This window comes from Protomyctophum bolini (genome assembly GCF_963924005.1).
Source record: "Protomyctophum bolini genome assembly, chromosome: 3".
Lineage (NCBI taxonomy): Eukaryota > Metazoa > Chordata > Actinopteri > Myctophiformes > Myctophidae > Protomyctophum > Protomyctophum bolini.
Window position 1 is genome coordinate 20,267,212 of NC_137864.1, and position 19,392 is coordinate 20,286,603.

General features: G+C 42.0%; 1 protein-coding gene across 2 annotated transcripts in view; it reads left to right on the forward strand.

The window, feature by feature from the left end:
- Positions 1-19,120, forward strand: part of LOC308313326 (choline transporter-like protein 1) — a 21,498-nt gene extending 2,378 nt beyond the window's left edge. The window contains exons 4-17 of one of the 2 annotated variants that reach the window (XR_013963882.1): positions 647-783; positions 4,676-4,769; positions 5,633-5,802; positions 7,467-7,556; positions 8,286-8,428; positions 9,613-9,799; positions 13,073-13,241; positions 14,078-14,234; positions 14,497-14,580; positions 15,185-15,322; positions 15,606-15,842; positions 17,107-17,175; positions 17,366-18,303; positions 18,338-19,120. Coding sequence is in view for 1 of the 2 variants with exons in the window: in XM_080760406.1 (XP_080616532.1) it covers positions 647-783; positions 4,676-4,769; positions 5,633-5,802; positions 7,467-7,556; positions 8,286-8,428; positions 9,613-9,799; positions 13,073-13,241; positions 14,078-14,234; positions 14,497-14,580; positions 15,185-15,322; positions 15,606-15,842; positions 17,107-17,175; positions 17,366-17,374 (1,684 nt within the window). In the remaining variant the exon portion in view is untranslated. Of the gene's footprint in view, positions 1-646; positions 784-4,675; positions 4,770-5,632; positions 5,803-7,466; positions 7,557-8,285; positions 8,429-9,612; positions 9,800-13,072; positions 13,242-14,077; positions 14,235-14,496; positions 14,581-15,184; positions 15,323-15,605; positions 15,843-17,106; positions 17,176-17,365 lie in introns of both variants that reach the window. The other variant, XM_080760406.1, reaches the window with a different exon arrangement.
- Positions 19,121-19,392: the final 272 nt, after the last annotated feature.

Here is a 19,392-nt window from a genome sequence, read left to right on the forward strand (position 1 = left end):
ACTCTGGTTGGACCTGTATTTTAACCATTTTAACCATCTAGTTCAGTGTATTCCTTCTAAAGCAAGGTCTGTGAAAACAGCTTGAACTCTCTGGCATCAGCTGAAGAGGTTAGAAACGGTCAGGAACAGAGATTATCTTTGAGACAACATCTGACACAATGCTTGTGTCATTTATGTTATCTGAAATGTATGGTAGAATAATCCCCATTTTATAAATTTGATCAAATGTTTTGATGCATCTTCATATTTAGGCCTTGGATACTGTCTTCTTGTATGAAAGGTCTTTGGCCCTTTTGTTGTGCTGTAGCTTTTCCAGTCATTTGCGACCCAAGGCACAGTTCCGTCCAAACAATGGGTCACGCTTCATTGATGGGCCGATTGCCCATGGAAGCTCTGAATAAATGCGTTTCAGCCACAGAGAGAGATCTGTTCAACAAGTTGGCAAAGTGTCAGCGTGACATTTTTTTTTACCCAGATGCAATAAGCCCAGCTGGAGTAGTAAACATTGAGTAAACCCCCAGTTTTGATCAAAGGAAGACATCGTGGTTGTTCAAAAAACAAAATTACTATGTGGGCTGAAGGTAGTTTGAGCCAGTTTATAATAATTAATAAATCTTACACTGTCTGTCGTTCTTTCTCCTTTTAGGTATGTTTTCTTTCTAGACCCATGCAACATTGACTTCATCAACAGGAAGATTAAGTCAATAGCCCTGTGTGTTTTCAAGTGTCCTGATACTGAACTGAAGACGTACGATGACTTGAAGAAGTTTGCACTGAATAATGGTGAGAAGTGATGAACAATAGAAATGTTTTACACAATGACATCAGACGGCAGCAATCCTTCCAGATGTGGTCCGACTACGAGACCCTAGTAGGTGTTATCAATTCATTAAATAAAACCTGCATCTTCCTTGGACTAATTCCCACCCTCCTCCGTGGTCCCGAAAACTTTAGCCGCATCATGGGCGCAGACAATTGGCTGCGTAATTTCTGCCATGCCTGCGGGCTTGGCTATATCAATAACTTTGATGACTTTTGGAAATCCCCATCACTATATCGTGACCAAATACACCCGAATCACAAAGGTATTAAAATCCTGGCAAAAAACATCACGCAGCACCTCTCTGTATGACATCAGTTAAACCCTGCACCTAGTCACATAGCCCACACATTTTCCATTCCTGTTATTATTTCCCATAGATTAACACCAGTCATAGATGCATCACCAGTTAACAGCAAGCCTGTAGGAGCAAGCCTCAGCAATATCACACCACTCATTTCATCCCACCAGCTGCACCCACCCCCAAACCATGGGCCCCCCAGATCTATAAACTCAAACTTATTATCCATCCCAATGGCCCCCACCACAGTTAATCTGTCACCACCAGTCCAGCTAAACCTTGCCCTATTTAACATAAGATCAATAACTAACAAGCTCTCCTCAGTTAATGATATCATTATAAAAGAAAAACTTGATATCATCTTTCTAACAGAGACATGGCTTGGCTCCGACGGAGCTATACTATTAGCAGCAGCTTGCCCCTTAGATTACAGTTTCATTCACTCTGTTCGCAAGGCTAAGAAAGGAGGTGGACTGGCAAAGAAAGGAGGTGGACTGGCAATAATTTTTTCAGACACGCTAAAATTCAAGGCTCTGACCCTTGGCAGCTATACATCCTTTGAATACCAGGCCACTATACTACTTGGTCAATCCTCTATGCCAATGATTAGCATTTATCGCCCGCCAAAATGCAGTAAAGCAATATTTCTAACAGAAATATCAGAACTTTTATCTATCTGCTCCACTAACTATGATAGAACTCTTATCTCTGGCGATCTTAATCTTCATCTGGATGATGTTACAGATACTGTGGCTATGGGCTTCCTAGAGTTATTGCACTCCTTTGAGTTTATCCAACATGTTGTTGGGCCTACTCATAAACATGGGCACACTCTGGACCTGGTAATTTCTAAAGGGCTGAACATCATTGTGGAAAGGACTATTGAAAGGCCTGAGCTATCAGACCACTATTTGCTGTGTTTTAATATGACTGTCACTGAACTAGAGAAAAACATCACTGAATATACTATAAAAAAGCGTTTTTTTAGCCCTTCTGCAGCCGACGAGTTCTCTCGTCATCTGGGCCCCCCCCTGCCCGATACCCCCCCAGTGAATGATATGGTTCAAATTTTCAATCTTAAACTAGAGTCAGCTCTTGATATAGTGGCTCCTTTTAAAACAAAAAAGAAACATAACACCAGAATAACACCTTGGATAAATGAGCATACCCGCTCACTGAAGCAAGAGTGTCGTAGAGCCGAGCGAGCCTGGAGAAAAAACAAACTCACCAGCAAACTAGAAATTCTTAAAAAATCAACAGCCGCCTATAACAAAGCCCTGCGTCTAGCAAGGCAGGCATATTTCTCTGGCATTATAAATGAGAACAAGAAAAATGCCAGAGTCCTTTTCTCTACCATTGAACGACTTATAAACCCCCCCCAGTCCTACAAGCAGTCATTCCCGGCCTCTAAAGCTAAGTGTAATGAGTTTGCATGCTTTTTTGATAACAAAATATTTAACATTAGAGCCGATATTATGAATGGTGCTGCTGCTAGCACAAACCTTCAAACAGCAGCTAATGGTCCCAGGGTAGATCTCCCCAGGGGGAGCCTATTAACGTTCTGCGAAATTGATGAAGACGAACTCCGCAAAACCATATCACAGATGACATCATCCTCCTGTTCATTGGATACAATTCCCACCACCTTTCTCAAAGAGGTCTTGGACAGTGTGATTGGAGATATACTAAAAATTGTAAACAGCTCTCTACAATCAGGTGTCTTCCCAGACTCACTGAAGACTGCTGTAGTTAGGCCCCTACTCAAGAAACACAATCTTGATCCCTCCGTTTTGGGTAACTATCGACCCATTTCAAATCTACCCTTTCTGGGCAAGGTTTTGGAAAAATGCATCTTTCAACAATTGGATGTATTTCTACAGAATAATAATGTGCACAACAAATTCCAATCTGGCTTTAGGAAAGGCCATAGCACAGAAACAGCACTTGTAAAAGTAATGAACGATCTTAGGGTGTCTGCCGACAAGAAACATGTATCTGTTCTCTTACTTCTAGATCTAACGGCTGCATTTGACACGATTGATCATTCAATTTTAATACAGCGTCTGGAGCACTGGATAGGCCTGTCTGGTACGGCCCTGTCCTGGTTTTCCTCCTACCTATCAAACAGAAGTTACTTTGTCAATCTAGCCGAGTTTGACTCAGACAACCACGACATCAGCTCTGGTATTCCACAGGGCTCGATTCTTGGCCCCTTGCTTTTTTCCTTGTACATACTGCCATTGGGCGAACTCATTACCAATCACGGAGTCAATTTTCATTTCTATGCTGATGATACCCAACTTTATCTTTCTGTTGCTCCAGATGATCCCTGTGCTTTAGACCCGCTGTTGACCTGTTTGTCTAGCATTAAATGTTGGATGAGTGAGAACTTTCTCAAGCTAAATGAGGATAAGACAGAAGTTCTCATAATCGGTTCTAGTGAGCAGAAACAATCAATAATAAGCAGACTTGGTAACCTGACTGTAGAAAGTAACAGTACAGTAAAGAACCTGGGGGTTATTATTGATTCTGAATTGAATTTTAATTCTCACATTAATCATGTTACCAAGATTGCCTTTTTTCACCTTAGAAATATTGCACGAATCAGAGCCTATTTGTCCTTGGACGATGCAAAAACGCTAATCCACGCCTTCGTTTTCTCTCGGCTTGACTACTGCAATGCACTTTATTCAGGACTGCCTAACAAAACAACTGACAGATTACAACTCGTCCAAAATGCAGCAGCCAGAGTTTTAACTAGAACTAAGATGAGAGAACATATTACTCCAGTTTTGGCATCTCTGCACTGGCTTCCGGTTGTTTTTAGGATTGATTTTAAAATTCTTTTACTTGTCTATAAAGCTCTCAATGGCCTCGCACCTTCCTACCTAAATGACTGCCTGCCTAAATATGTCCCAAACCGCCCCCTAAGGTCTTCCACTGCTGGCCTGCTCGCGCTGCCGAAAAAAATGGCAACTAAAAAATACGGGGAAGCAGCTTTTTGCTTCTATGGGCCGTCGGCATGGAACAAACTCCCACTGTACCTTCGTCAGGCAGCCTCTGTAGACATTTTTAAAGCTCAGCTCAAGACCCACTTCTACAACATTGCTTTTAATTGAGTTTTAATTTGCACGTTCCCACCCTGCCCTGACTGATTTGCTGCATGTGGTGTTTTTATTATTATTTTATTTGTTTTTATTTATTTTATGTTCTTATATTCAATTTTGTTCTTTGCCATTGTTTTATCATTTTAACTACTTATTTTTATTGTATTCTATTTTTGCCCTGTGAAGCACTTTGCGCTACATTTATGTATGAAAGGTGCTATACAAATAAAGTTTATTATTATTATTACTAGAGAAAAGAGTTGCTTGCTATTGTCATTGTTTTAAAAATGCTAATGTTATATTTTCAAATCTACTGTTATGTACAGTGCAGTCTATCATATTCATATCTCAATTCAATTGAGATGTCATAATGTGTGCATGTATGCACGCATGCATGGATAGTGGATACTAACGGGGGATTTTAATTTCTCCTTCTCTTCCCAATAGGATCGGAGCTTTGTTCCTATGACATCACTCCTACAAGATATGCAAAACACCATGAAAGAGAAACCAAATGTCCCAAACTCCCTGTTCCACCAAGGTAATGATGAAGCATATCAAACTCCCTGTTCCACCAAGGTAATGATGAAGCATATCAAACTCCCTGTTCCACCAAGGTATTGATGAAGCATTTCATCCCAGATTGATTACAATTTAGGCATTTAGCAGATGCTCTTGAACCAGAGCGACTTACGGTAAGCAAGAACAACACAAGTTCAAGCCCTAACCACACCCAGAGGGTGCAACTCCTGGCAACATGCAAGTACTTGCAACCATTATTTCCAATGGCTGTTGTAATTGGTTGCATTGGTGTGGTTTGTTTTGTTGCAAGGAGTTGCGAGTTGTTGCAAAAGGAGTTGCAGCTGGTGTGGTTTGGGCCTAATACAGCAAATGCATAGAAAGATATCCGGAGAACTCGCCAGCTTTCAGACTCGCCAGGTTTTAGTGTTTTCTTTTTTGTTTTCTTTTTTACTTCACCTTCATTTAAATGTCATTGAATTGATCGGGAGAGATGATAGTTGTTTAGAGTTGACACTAGATGAAGTAGGAATGCTAAAAGTTTAAACACCCAAGTACCGAAACAATGTAATTCATTAGTAAACAATATCCTGAACTGGTAGGCCTACTTATCCTTTTTATCATCATCTAGCTGACCATTTAATTGCACAAAATAAATTGACATACTACACTGATGAAGACGGCATGTAACGATGAAGACATTGATGAAGAATTTTCGCCGCTGTGCCTTGGAAAACTGGCGAGTTCTCCGTTATCCCATTAGAAATAGTAATCAATTTCTATTAATCTCCATGGAATCAATAAGTGTGTGACTATCTCTCTTTACATTCTTTATTTTCCAATGAACTAAACTTTGCACCGCTTTGCTCTTTTCCCACTTCGTAGCAAGTCTCTCCCGGTGTTCCACCGCTGTGTTCCCGTGGACATCGGCTGCTACGCTGAGTTCGCCCAGGCGTTCGTCACCTTCGTCAGTGACGACAGCACTCTGCACAGGGTCATTGCCGGGGTGATGGCCAGCAAGGAGATCATCATGGGACTCTGTTTGCTGGCGTTGGGTACGGTGAAAAGTTTAGCGTAGTTTGGCCTGTCTACCACCATACAACGTTTAGGCCAGAGTAATCTAGTAAGAGAGTGGCGACACTAGCTTTGTCTCCCATTGTAACAATGGAATGCGGACGTGCTCATTCTATCTCGATGGGATAGTTCCAATGTTTGGAACTATAGCCCATAGCACCCCGCTTTGCGGCGAGATCAAAGCGTGTCGCCAGTCTCTTACTAGATTAGTAAGAGTGAAACGGCCGGGATAATTTCCTTATTTTTCAAACAGAGGCAATCTAAAATCCCCTTATGGGGATTACAATGCAAATAAAAAGTACATAAACCTGTGGACTTGGCGCCCTCTACCGATATTGGCGTCAGACTTCAGTGCTTTATAGCCAACATTTGGCAAATTTGTGCTGCTTGCCGCTTTCGCTTCTCCCAACCGACTGTACTGCTATGTTTGCTCCTAGGGCTTCAGCAGGAACTCTCAAGACAGGAAGTTATTTTTGTCAAAGAAATAACAGGAAATGTTTAAGTGGTTACACACATGGCGGCCGCCACCACATGCCATTGCATTTGATTGAAGTTCATCTTAGTTGGCTGCTGATCCTAGATCTGCCTCGTACGTTCGTTCGTACATATGTCTAACAAAGAGACACCACACTGACCCCCAGACCATTGTTGGAACATGTCCTTGTATTGCTTCGTCCCCCATTGTTTGATCCGACTGAGTGTGTTCCTTGTCTCTGTGGGTTAGATGACTCATCTGAGCAGCTAAATGTCTTCCCCCTAACCCGAGCTAGTACCGATTCCTCTCTCAGACTCAGTGCCATTTATGTAATGCAGTTGTACAGTGTGTTATGTCAAGTGCAGTACATTTCCGTTTTGGCCGCAGACAAAAGCAATGATTTACAGTATGACGGACGGTTTGAGCACCATAGACACTTAAAACTATAATGCTGTGTATTTAGTTGCCCCAAGGCCCCCCTCCTTTTTCTTCCCTGAGTCTACACCAAAGATAGCCGATCGGGTGCCTGCTGGCCTAGTGATCCAGGCCCTGGCCTGGCCTGACAGCATGTTGCGTGTTCGAGTCCCGATCATGACAATCTTTGCTGCATGTCTCTCCCCTTCTCTCTCTCCCTCTTTCCTGTCTGTCTTCACTGTAACTATCAATAAAAGGCACAAAAGCCAAAAAAATCTTAAAAAAAGAAAAATTGCCGATCTACAGTGCCGTGAGCTTGTAGATGTGCTATCTTTGCTGAATGTTCGATCGGGACACTATTTATCGGGTTAAATAGATAAGGGACACTAGGGTTAAATAGCTACACTGACATTCCATGTCTTTTATCTCAGACTAACTTGTGGGTTGCTCCGTCATGTCCTCTGGCTTCTCCACAGTTCTCTCCCTGCTGTTGATGGTTGTCATTCTTCTCCACAGTTCTGTCCCTGCTGTTGATGGTTGTCATTCTTCTCCACAGTTCTGTCCCTGCTGTTGATGGTTGTCATTCTTCTCCACAGTTCTGTCCCTGCTGTTGATGGTTGTCATTCTTCTCCACAGTTCTGTCCCTGCTGTTGATGGTTGTCATTCTTCTCCACAGTTCTGTCCCTGCTGTTGATGGTTGTCATTCTTCTCCACAGTTCTCTCCCTGCTGTTGATGGTTGTCATTCTTCTCCACAGTTCTGTCCCTGCTGTTGATGGTTGTCATTCGTTACATCTCCATCGTACTGGTGTGGATCCTGACCGTCCTGACTGTCGTGGGCTCCATAGGTGACCTTATTCACAAACTATATTCCCTTGTTAAAAGATATACAAGTATATTTTTGAAAAGTAATGTAACTTTTTGCCCTATTGTATGTGCTGGGCCTTATCTTGTGCCACCCCTTACCCCTTATCCCTAAACGTATTATTTGCCACTGTCTTTTTTTTTTTTTACATTTTAAAATAGACAGACAGAACCTTGTGGTGCAAACAAAGGCGGGCGCTTTACCAACTACCAGTAACACATAGAAGGCATTATAATGAGTTTTCTTTTTCTAGTTTTATTGTTTCCGTTTGTGTTGAATAATTATTATTATTGGGGATAACTGTTAAAGGGCCACTTCACCCCTTTTGCAACCAGATCTTATTTTAATGATGTCTGGGAGACAAGAAACGCATTCCTGCGGTTTTTACGTGGATAATATGTTTTTTAGATATTTTTGTATTTCAAAGTGTTCATGGGCTCCATGATGTCATGGACACTGGGCTCACTTCCTTCCTGGACTACAATTCCCATAATGCTTTGGTCCACTGCTCCTTGTGGATAGGGGGAGGGCTGTCTTACTGAGACAACATGTAGTCCAGGAAATAAGTGAGCCCAGTGTTTTTCCCAGATAAAAACCCCAGGAAAGTGTTTCTTGTCTCCCAAACATTATTAAAATAAGATCTGGTTGCAAAAGGGGTGAAGTGGCCCTTTAACTGCTGATGTTGACGGTGGGGAGATGGGCTGTGTTTCAGGTGGGACCGGCGTGCTCTGGTGGCTGTATGTTGACCACAGGAAAGCCCTGAACGATAACGCCATGTCCATATTTGGAAAAGAAGTGGTTTCGGACAACGTACAGGCCCTGCTCGTGTATGCCATCATTGCTACTGTTGCCACGGTACGTTTGAGTAATTTGTACGTGGTTGTGTGCAATTAATGTATTACATATCATGTTTTCACTTAACCACTTAAAACTGTTCTCTGGTTCCCCAGCAGCATTATTATTCCTCTATCCCTTTGATAATTAAATAATTTTAATTTTCAATATTGATGAAGCATATTGGAGTTTAATTTAATTTAAACATGAATTGGAGCTTATAGACCTGGTTGAGTGCACTCGGTATTTACTACAGAATCCAAGTCTCTCTTCAATACATCAGTTTTCCCGTGCATTGTGGCATAACCCTGCTCTCACTACGTATGGAGCGTCAAAATCTTACACACGCCAATTTGAAAATGAAAATGCAATGTGATTTGCTTGTTGCTTCATCTCCAAGTGTGTTCATTCTATGACAATGAAAAAGCAAATCACATTGCATTTTCATTTTCAAATCGTACACACGCCGTCATAGAATGAGCACACCTGGAGATGAAATGTACATGCTATTATTATGCATTATATATTCACCCATTTAGACCTGAGAACGATTCTACAAATGTCTTCTAAATCCTGACAGTTTTCTGAAAACCCTATGTTTCTATGTCAGTGGTTCTCAAACATTTTCATGTCAAGGACCCCCAGAATTATCTGTATTTGGCCGCTGACCCCATCTGAAAATATGATTTTCCAGGGACCCCCAGAAGCAAAGATTTGAGTTAAAAACGCTTTGCTCTGAAATAATATATAAAGATTTGCGCCACATTTTTACGATAATCTTTTCTTTAGCAGATCTACATGCTCGTAGCGTGGCACTCGGTGCCGCGCTATGAGCTTTTAGATCTGCTATTTTTCAATAGCTAAAGTATAACATAATGCTTGAAACACCAAAATGGGTTCCCGTCCAGAATGGGTTAAATGCGTTCATTATCTTAAAGGTTAAAAAGCATTTATCTTAGACCTGAAGAAAATTAAAAAGCATTCATCTTATTTCAATTGACATTTTGTATTTGCCATTTCATTTTAATTTTGGCAGCTTTATGCTTCCATAGCATGTTGACCCTGTGGTGTGGTTAGGGGCTTAGCAAGCAAGCCACCTCTGCCACAAAGACAATGTTCCTGTATTTATTTTCTTCTTCTGTTACACAACATGCACTCCAGAAAAAGAAGATGAAAGTGTGTTACAATCCTGTGTGATTCTGCAGGTGATTCTCCTGCTGCTGATGTTCTTCATGAGAAAGCGGGTGGCTCTGGTCATCTCTCTGTTCCACGTGGCTGGCAAGGTGTTCATCCATCTGCCACTGCTGGTTATACAGCCCGTCTGGACCTTCCTCTGCCTCATGCTCTTCTGGATCTACTGGATCTCCGTGCTCCTCTCCCTGGGGACCGCAGGTTAGTGGATCTACTCCATCTCTGTGCCTCTCTTCCTGGGGACCGCCGGTTAGGAAGGAGTTGTTGCCAGCCACTGCAGTGCACACACACTTTATGCCGTTTGCAAAGCATACGTACACAACACATACATCCCGTATGAGTACGCAAAGAAGGATTGGGGGCCCCACCCTCACATGTTCTCCCAGTGTCCCCTAGGGTAGGTACCCTCACATGTTCTCCCAGTGTCCCCTAGGGTAGGTACCCTCACATGTTCTCCCGTGTCCCCTAGGGTAGGTACCCTCAGACATGTTTCCCCGTGTCCCCTAGGGTAGGTACCCTCATGTTCTCCCCGTGTCCCCTAGGGTAGGTACCCTCATGTTCTCCCCGTGTCCCCTAGGGTAGGTACCCTCACATGTTCTCCCCGTGTCCCCTAGGTAGGTAGGTACCCTCATGTTCTCCCCGTGTCCCCCTGTGTCAGTCCGTTGCTCTCCCCATGTTGGCAGAGGGGGGCTAGCGCCCACGATTACGTATTGACAATGGGTGGAAAAAATTATTGGTTACGAAAATTGTGGGATAAAAATGTATACATATATTTTTTGGGAAAATCCACTATCAAAATCAGAGTGTTGAGTCTATTTGTGAAAGTAACGGATTCAATTTATGCAAGACATGTTTTTGATTACAAGCAATACTGTCTGAGAATAAAATCAAATTCAGTCCGATTATAAACATGGTGCTTGGCTGTCGGCTCCTACACACCCCAGAATGACCTACGTGGGCTGAGTTCCAGAGCAGTGCGTGTCATGAGTCCAGTGGCCCCCGGCCAGGGGAGGGGACAATAGCTGTAGTTTTTTTGGTTCCCATGCGGTCAATCTTGGGTGCCTTTTTGATTTGCTGCCTCACATAACGGAGAGCTTTGACTGACTCGTGAATTGATAATTTCTCCGACCAACGAGGACAACATGGAGATGAGCAGCTTGAAACAGGGGAGTGCAGTGCAGTGGAGTATTCCTTAGATCAAGTCTAATTGGGTTAAGCATGATTTTCTCTGAAATGTTTTGTTTGGGTGTGTGGGCTTCATGAGGTCAGTCCAGGACACTGGCTTTGCTCTTTATGTCAGTTAACATGTCAGCGTTTCCTTTGCCGGCAGCAGCTATTAGAACATAAATGTAGTCCTTGGACTGGTGACATTTTGGTCCTGGTCTCGTGGTGCGTCTAACCCTCCCACTGGTGTTTGGAATTTTGAGCGGGGACTGGTGCAGTGGGAGGATGGAGTCAAAGAACCAGTTCTCTCTAAGTCTCCCACTCCCCTATTTTGTAAGTTCTTTAACTTCAGAAATTAACTGATTTTAGACCTGAGAATGATTCTGTCTGTTGCCTTCTAAATCCTGACAGTTTTCTGAAAAACCCATGTTTCTATGTCAGTGGTTCTCAAACGTTTTCATGTCAAGGACCCCCAAATATATATGTAATTGGCCGCCGACTCCCATCTGAAAATATGTTGTTCCAGGGACCCCCTAGAAGCAAAGATTTGAGTTGATCTGTATCAGTATGCTTATTTAATTTCCAATACTCCTTGTAGAGCAGAAAGAGCTTTAACGTGGAACGTTCTAGTCATCACCCTGCATTCTAGTTGGAAAAAATATACCCTTATTAAAGTGAATCTTGCCTCTCTTTCAAGTGATTCATTTTGTGCGTACAGGTACAGTCACATTAAGTTTGAATAACAATAAGATAAAGATATTACCTCCCAAGGCGGTATTTGCTCTCAGTAGGCAGAAGTTATTGTACGTAACGTAACAGTAGAAAGTGCAATGTTCCGCTAGGGCATTAAGCAACTAGTCGACTATTTAACTAGTCGACTAGTAAATCCACTAGTCCTTGTTGTTACTAGTTGACTAGTTTTTTTCCCCCCGATTTTGTAGGCCTCAAGATCAGGTAGATTATAGTTATAGTCACAAATGTACACAGTTTTTAAATGTACAAATATTTATTTCCAATTTTTTTTATTTTATATAATGGGTAGTTAAATAGGTAGTTAAACAACTAGTAAACTAGTCAAAAGGACTAGAAGTGAATGCCCTATGTTCTGCACAAAATGGGCATCTATCTAAAAGGAAATGCCAGAGGCCGATCTATCTGGAACTCGGTTTGACAAACAAATGGCATACAGTATGTACAACAGTACAACATGTGCATTTTTAGGTGCAGCCGGTTGCGCAATAGAACATATTTGTCTCTGAGTCAGTGTGTCATCTGTTGACAAAAATGCACGGCAGTAATTATACAGTCGATTAGCACAGATGTGAACGGGTGTGTGGAATGTGGTTATTTAACACTGGGCCTAATGGGATAATGGACTTGGATGATGAGGTTAGCGTATTCTGTAATACGCATATTTGAGCCATCTGGGATCTCTGTTATTTCCCACTTTGAGTTATGGGGAAACTCCACACACGTCATCATCACTCATCAAAACAAAATTATCCACTTAAACCCAATATAACGAAATTGACCAGAATCCCCCAGGGGTCTATTCTAGATATTATCCCCCCCCCCCCTCTCTCTCTTTACCAAATCTCTTTGCTGAGAAGAATCGATCTACAAGCTCACAGCTTGTTGTGAGTGCTGTGAGCTTGTAGATGGCACTGTTTTCACTGACTGTTGATCCTATGCATAAGATCTGGTCATCCCAGCTTAGTAAGTTCTAAGTAAAAAATATTCAGGACGACCGTCTAGCCCTTTCTACTCTATGGCTCCGAGACATGGACACTTTAAAATAAATTAGAGAAACGTCTGGATGGCACTCACACCCGCCTTCTAATGAGAGCACAAAATCTCTCTAGGAAGAGCCACCCATGCATCGACTTCTCTAATATACGGCAACCTTCCCCGTGTTTCTTCACTAGTTTCTGCTGAAAAAAACAAGTTAGGGGAAGTTAGTGGTAGCTCAGGGGAAGGTAGCTGCTGTACAGCAGTGTTCATTTTGACAGTAAATTCACAATGTCTTGAAACACAGGTGAATGTCCGCAAAATTCAACACCAGAGCAGAGAAAATAAACGGCGAAATCAGCCATTATGACGGCATCAAGGCCTGCCAACACATTTTTGTCGACTAAATCACCTGTAGATTTAGTTGACTAAAATCTCATGCCATTTAGTTGACTAAAACTAAACTAATAGTAACACATTCCAGGTGAAAACCATTCAAGAGACTATGACTAAAACTAAAATTAGAAATTTGCTGCCAAAAACAACACTGGTCTTAACTCCAGCTTGTGTTCTTCTACTTAGGCACCGCGCTGAAGAACAACGTGACGGGCCTGGTGGAGTACCAGATGAAAGGACCTCTTCAGTACATGGTGTGGTACCACGCCGTGGGCCTCATCTGGGTCAGCGAGTTCATACTCGCCTGTCAGCAGATGACCATCGCCGGAGCTGTGGTCACCTACTACTTCACAAGGTATAGGAGCTGTGGTCAGTGACTACTTCACAAGGTATAGGAGCTGTGGTCACCTACTACTACACAAGGTATAGGAGCTGTGGTCAGTGACTACTACACAAGGTATAGGAGCTGTGGTCACCTACTACTTCACAAGGTATAGGAGCTGTGGTCACCTACTACTTCACAAGGTATAGGAGCTGTGGTCAGGGACTACTTCACAAGGTAGCGGAATCAATATCACTTTTTCTATAGTTAATTTTCAAAGAGACCTGCATTTTTCAGTGCAGAGAAGCCCAGGGCAACAACGCAAGCGTGTTTACGTGAGCGTGGTCCCGTGAAATTGCCCGTGACTCAACAGACCTGGATTCTGTTTAGCTATTTTTTTATGCTTGCGTTGTTGCGTCCCTCTTGAGCAGAGCTGGAGCAGAGCTGTTGTTGATCCAGACAACAATGTCTGTGTTCATCGCTGCTCGTTTGAAATAAGAACCTTTAGTCTTTTGAATAACACACCTTCGTCTTTTAGTCTTAGTCTTAATGCAATGTTAATTTTGCCAGAAAATATGTAGTCTTAGTCTTGGGGCCCTATCTTGCGCCACCCATTATCACTAAACTTATTTGCCTATACTATCTTACTATTTAGTCTTCTGAAAAACCTGTTTTGGTCTTAGTCTTAAGTCAACAAAATTAACACTGCCTCCGAGAGTAGTTGTCCTTCACATGACAACTAAGCTTTGCATTACTTAGACCTCAACATCTTTTATGTTTAATTTCCAATCCATTTTTCCTTCCATGCTGGAGTATATATTATAATTTCTCATATTCTCTCCCTGTCTTGTTGTGTTCCTGAACTTCAGGAATAAATCCCAGCTGTCCATGACTCCCATTCTCACCTCTGTGCTCCGTCTCATCCGTTACCACCTGGGGACGGTGGCCAAGGGCTCCTTCATTATCACCCTGGTCAAGATCCCCCGCTTCATCCTAACATACATTCACAACCAGCTCAAGGGGAAGGTGGGCCGTGACCTTTTATTCTAGAGAAATTGGAGCCTGACCGGCTGATATTTTGGACATTATTTAATGTTTGATTACATCTGTATCGGCACTTTTGCAGCTCGGGGCCTATTTTGCACATGTATTTATTCATAGCGAACATTTCATAAGATTTTCCATATCTGCCATTGGTAGAAACTGTATATTCTAGAAGATGAATGAAACCATCATATATACTGCAATTTGTGCGTCTGATTTAGCATGTCTTTCTTCCATCCCGCAGGAAAACGCCTGTGCGCGTTGCATGCTGAAAGCTTGCATCTGTTGCCTGTGGTGTCTTGAGAAGTGCCTCGCTTTCCTCAACCAGGTAAGTACAGACCAGTGTAACCGGAGCTAATTAACTCCATCTCTACCGCTAACTTTTGGCATGAACCCCAGTTCCCAGTGCCAGCATACATGTTCACTTTAAAAGACGGTGTTTGCCACCCCCCCCACACACACACACACACTCGCCACACACACTGTAGTATCATTGGAAACACATTGGCACAAATTAAATCCGAAATGTGGATGGCAGAAAATCCACCAAGGACAGCAATTCTAGAGTCTGATTTATGGAGGTTTAAAAATCCTCCCTTCCACTGGTTTGCACTGTGAATATATTTTCTGGGATATGACGCCACCTAGCGTAGTATAGTAGTAGTAGTATAGACGCGGGGGGCGGGGGGGGGGGGGGGGGGAGTTAAAAGCACAGTGGATTAGGGTTTTCAGAACGCTTACACTGCCACAGCCATCAACATCTCATATGCTGTCGTTTTCAGAACGCTTACACTGCCACAGACATCAACATCTCATATGCTCTCGTTTTCAGAACGCTTACACTGCCACAGCCATCAACATCTCATATGCTGTCGTTTTCAGAACGCTTACACTGCCACAGCCATCAACATCTCATATGCTCTCGTTTTCAGAACGCTTACACTGCCACAGCCATCAACAGCACCAGTTTCTGCACCTCGGCCCGCGATGCCTTGACCATCATGGTGTCCAACGCCCTTCGAGTGGCCGCCATCAACACCGTCGGAGACTTTGTCCTCTTCCTGGGAAAGGTACAGTCGTCTAAAGCTAAAATTGTCCACTTGTGTGTAATGTGATTTGCAGTTTTAATATGATTAAAGTGGAGCAGTAAGGCTGTCAACTTTACCTCATGACAACACGGGGGAAAAATGGGTTAATTTATCCATTTGTAATTGTTGAACAAGTCTAGGATAAGAAAGATAGGCAAAAAAAAAAGAATTACAGCGATCTCGTTTGATATCATTAAAAAGGACCTAAAGACGTATACACGTCATTAACATACGGTAATTCATTTCATTTCATTTTAATTATTAGGTCCTGGTGGTGTCGTGCACAGCCTTTGCGGGCGTGCTGGCCCTCAACTACCAGAGGGACTACACGGTGTGGGTGCTGCCGCTGCTCATCGTCAGCGTGTTTGCCTTCCTGGTCGCTCACTGCTTCCTGTCTGTGTTCGAGATGGTGGTGGACGTCCTCTTCCTCTGCTTCGCCATAGACACCAAGTACAACGACGGCAGCCCCGGCAAGGAGTTCTACATGGACAAGTCCCTCATGGTGAGAGGATATAGGAGTGTAGGATAAGAGAGAGAGGAGCCTATATATTAAACCCTCACCCTAAACCTAACCTTAACCCATGTCTAACCAATGACTAAGTATATGCACCCCGCAAATTTCTATTTTAGTTTAGTCATAGTCTTTGGAATAAACTTAATTTAGTTTTAGTCACATTTTATTCTCCCGGAATGTTTTAGTTTCTAGTTTTAGTCGACTAAATATCATAAGATTTTAGTCTACTAAATCTACAGTTGATTTAGTCGACAAAAAAAATATTTTGTCGGGTCTTGATGCCGTCGTAAAGACAGATTTTTACACTACAAATATCCGATCTACAAGCTCACAAACCAAGTGTAAAATGACTATTTATACTGGATCTCTTGTCCACTAGTCCCTTCCTAACATTTTAGTCTAGTTTTTATTTGTTGACGAAATTGTCAATATGTTTAGTCATAGTTGTAGTCGTCATAGCTTAGTTTTCATTTAGTTTTTATTCAGTTTTCGCCAGTGAAAAAAAGGTAGTCGACGAACATGTTTCGTCAAAGTATTAGTCGATGAAAACAACACTGGTGCACGCAGGCATCCGCCTGGGTGACAGCAGACTGCTGGGCGAGCGCTGGTGCTTTGGCATGGGGGTGGGGTCAGATCAACATATGGAATGAATTCTGTACTGGCCATATATGGAGCGTGTCTTGAATGTACAGGGTTTGATGAGGTCAGATCATCAAATCAATGATCATTGTCGGAACAGGAAGGACGGGGTGGGAAAGGATCAACATATGGAATGTCAGAACAGGTCAGCTCCATATATGGAGATCTAAAGCGTTTGAGGTCAGATGTAGAGTTGCTGGCCGTCTCCATATTATGCAGATATGGAGATCTGAGGGTCTCCATGATGTCACGAGGCGTGACCATATATGGAGGCGTGGGTGATTTAACGACGGACGGATAGATGGACGGGAGATGCAGGTTTTCATAGTAAATGTGACCTATGGTCGCAATAACAACCGCCCTTCATGAACTGAGATTAGAATAACAGCTGCACTCTAATTGAATTTGAACCACTTAAACTCTATTTTATACTTGGTCTTACGTTTGTGGCGTGCAGCGGGAAAAAGCCAGTCCATTATGAACTCGAGCATGGCGACACGTGATCTTGTCTTCACCTACAGTAACATGCACTGTACAGGTATATGGACACCAGGTTTGAAAGTGGATATCATATTTTATCTCATGGTCTTCCATCCCTCTTTTATCTTCCCAGGAATATGTTGAGAACAATAAGAAGGGACGGTACAAACCAAGCGATGGTGGACCTGAGATGAAGTCTATGGTAAGTTGACAGCTATTAGGCCCACACCTCCTTCCATTGTCTCAACGATTATCTCCTTGGAATAAGGTCAAATAATTTGTCATTTATTAAGAGGTAATGTTTGATTTGAAACCGTCTTAAATCTGCTGAAATTAATTGGAGTAGATGGGGAGGGGGAAAAGTGAGTAAAATACTTTGTTCTTGCTTGCAGGCACATTGAAGAACTACTCACTCCACTAACCACATAACAAAGGAACAGAATGACAGATAAACTAAAAACATTCAAATGCCTAACTCAGTTTGGAATGTTCCTACCACTCCAGGGATATACATATTAGTACATATTTATATGAAGATTTCACATATTTTCACTCAAATGTGCATTTCATTAGGTATCTTATTTTAACAAGAGGGGGAACAAATTTATTTTTTGTACTGTTTTGAATTCGATTTTATATGACTTTTTTTGTACGTTGGCTGGTATAAAGGCTATTTTTCTGACATCTTGACACTTAAATCCACTAGAATAAAACACTGACTTCTGAACTGATATTGCCTTTATAACTACGGTGCTGCCGTTGTGCTGTTTGATGGTGTATTTATTTGTCTTATTTATCCCTGTGGGTAACCAGCCAAACGGGTGACGTGACGTCACATTGTCATACCTCCAGCGCAGCTATAGTGGCGTTTTTAACCCATTCAGGACGGTAACTTTAGCTATTGAAAAATAGCAGGCCATGGTCTGTGCCGCTCATAGCGCATAGAGTGCTGCGTTACAAGCTTGTAGATCTGCTATTTTTAAAAAGTCTTTCAGAGCGAACGTTTCTAACTTAGATCTTTGCTTCTGAGGGGTTCCTGGAATAACATATTTTCAGATATGGTGGTCAATTACATATCCTTTTTTTTGGGTTCTTGACATGAAATATTGAGCACCACTGACATAGAAACATGGGTATTTCAGAAGACTGTCGGGATTTAGAAGACTTTTTTTTCCCGACGTCTGGCCTAAATGCATTAATAGCAGAACAGTGTTCACTGTTCTTAAAACATAAACGTTAACGCCAAGAGGGCTTACTTCTCAGTTCTCACACTTGCCATGTTTCTCAGACTTTTCAGCATAGAACAGTCACAGATATGAATAGTCCAATAGTCCAGAATACAAGGCGTGCTCAGCCGAGTAAAGGCGCGGCCATCAAATACCTATTTCACTGGAAATGGTTACACCAAAAAAAGTTAATCGCAACACTTAAGTGCCTTCCAGATGTTTTTTTTTTTGTGTTTGTCACGGATTGATGACAAATATTGATGTAGGTACTGTAGGACATTATTTAAAATGAAAAGTTAAAGCTGCTATAAGCAATAATATGTCAAAATTATTTACATATTACCGGACTTTTTTTCGACCAATGACAAAGCTTCTAGGAACATCTTTGAATGCAGATGATGAATCGCAGAGATGTGTCACAGGGACTACATTTCTTTGGGGAGTGTTCTACCCATTGCTGGCTGTCTGAATACCAAAAAAAAAAAAAGGGTCATTCAAATTTGGACATATTGCCTATAGCAGCTTTCATGTTAAACCTCAATCCCAACCATGTGTGATCATTAATATGATGCATAATATTAATATAATGTCTCACTCTGGGAGATGTTGAAATGGATTGAATCGAGCGTCATATTAAGACGACACACATGAATTTAGGTTGCAAGTTAGCAAAGTTTTCCTTTTAATATTTGAGGTCTGGGTTACTTTTTTAGCATTTGGATTTGTACAGTATAATATTTCTATTTTTTATTTACCTCAAATGTCTTTTACAGCAAATGTTCTTTTGCATGTACTGACATGGATTGAATCGTTCTGTGAGCATTCTTGAAGGAATGTCTTAACTGTTTTTGGTCGTTAATGTCGTCTGTTTGTTTCTTGATGACAATAAGGATATTGTAATAAATACATGCATCAAGCTTACTGTGTAAATGGTATATTTCTATAGTGCCTTTATCCAAATTGCTTTATGACGCGCATTCACCCATTTCTCACCCATTCTTCTCTCACTCCACATTCACACCGATGGCAGAGGGTCAGGGAACCATGCAATCTGTTCAACAGGAGCGCTTTAGGGGTTTTCAACTGATTGTGAACCAGGGAACACCACCCTGATTCCCAATCAACCTGACGACCACTGTTGTGATGGGTGGGGACATGGGCTAACATTAGTGCTTTTGTAACACTTGCTATGC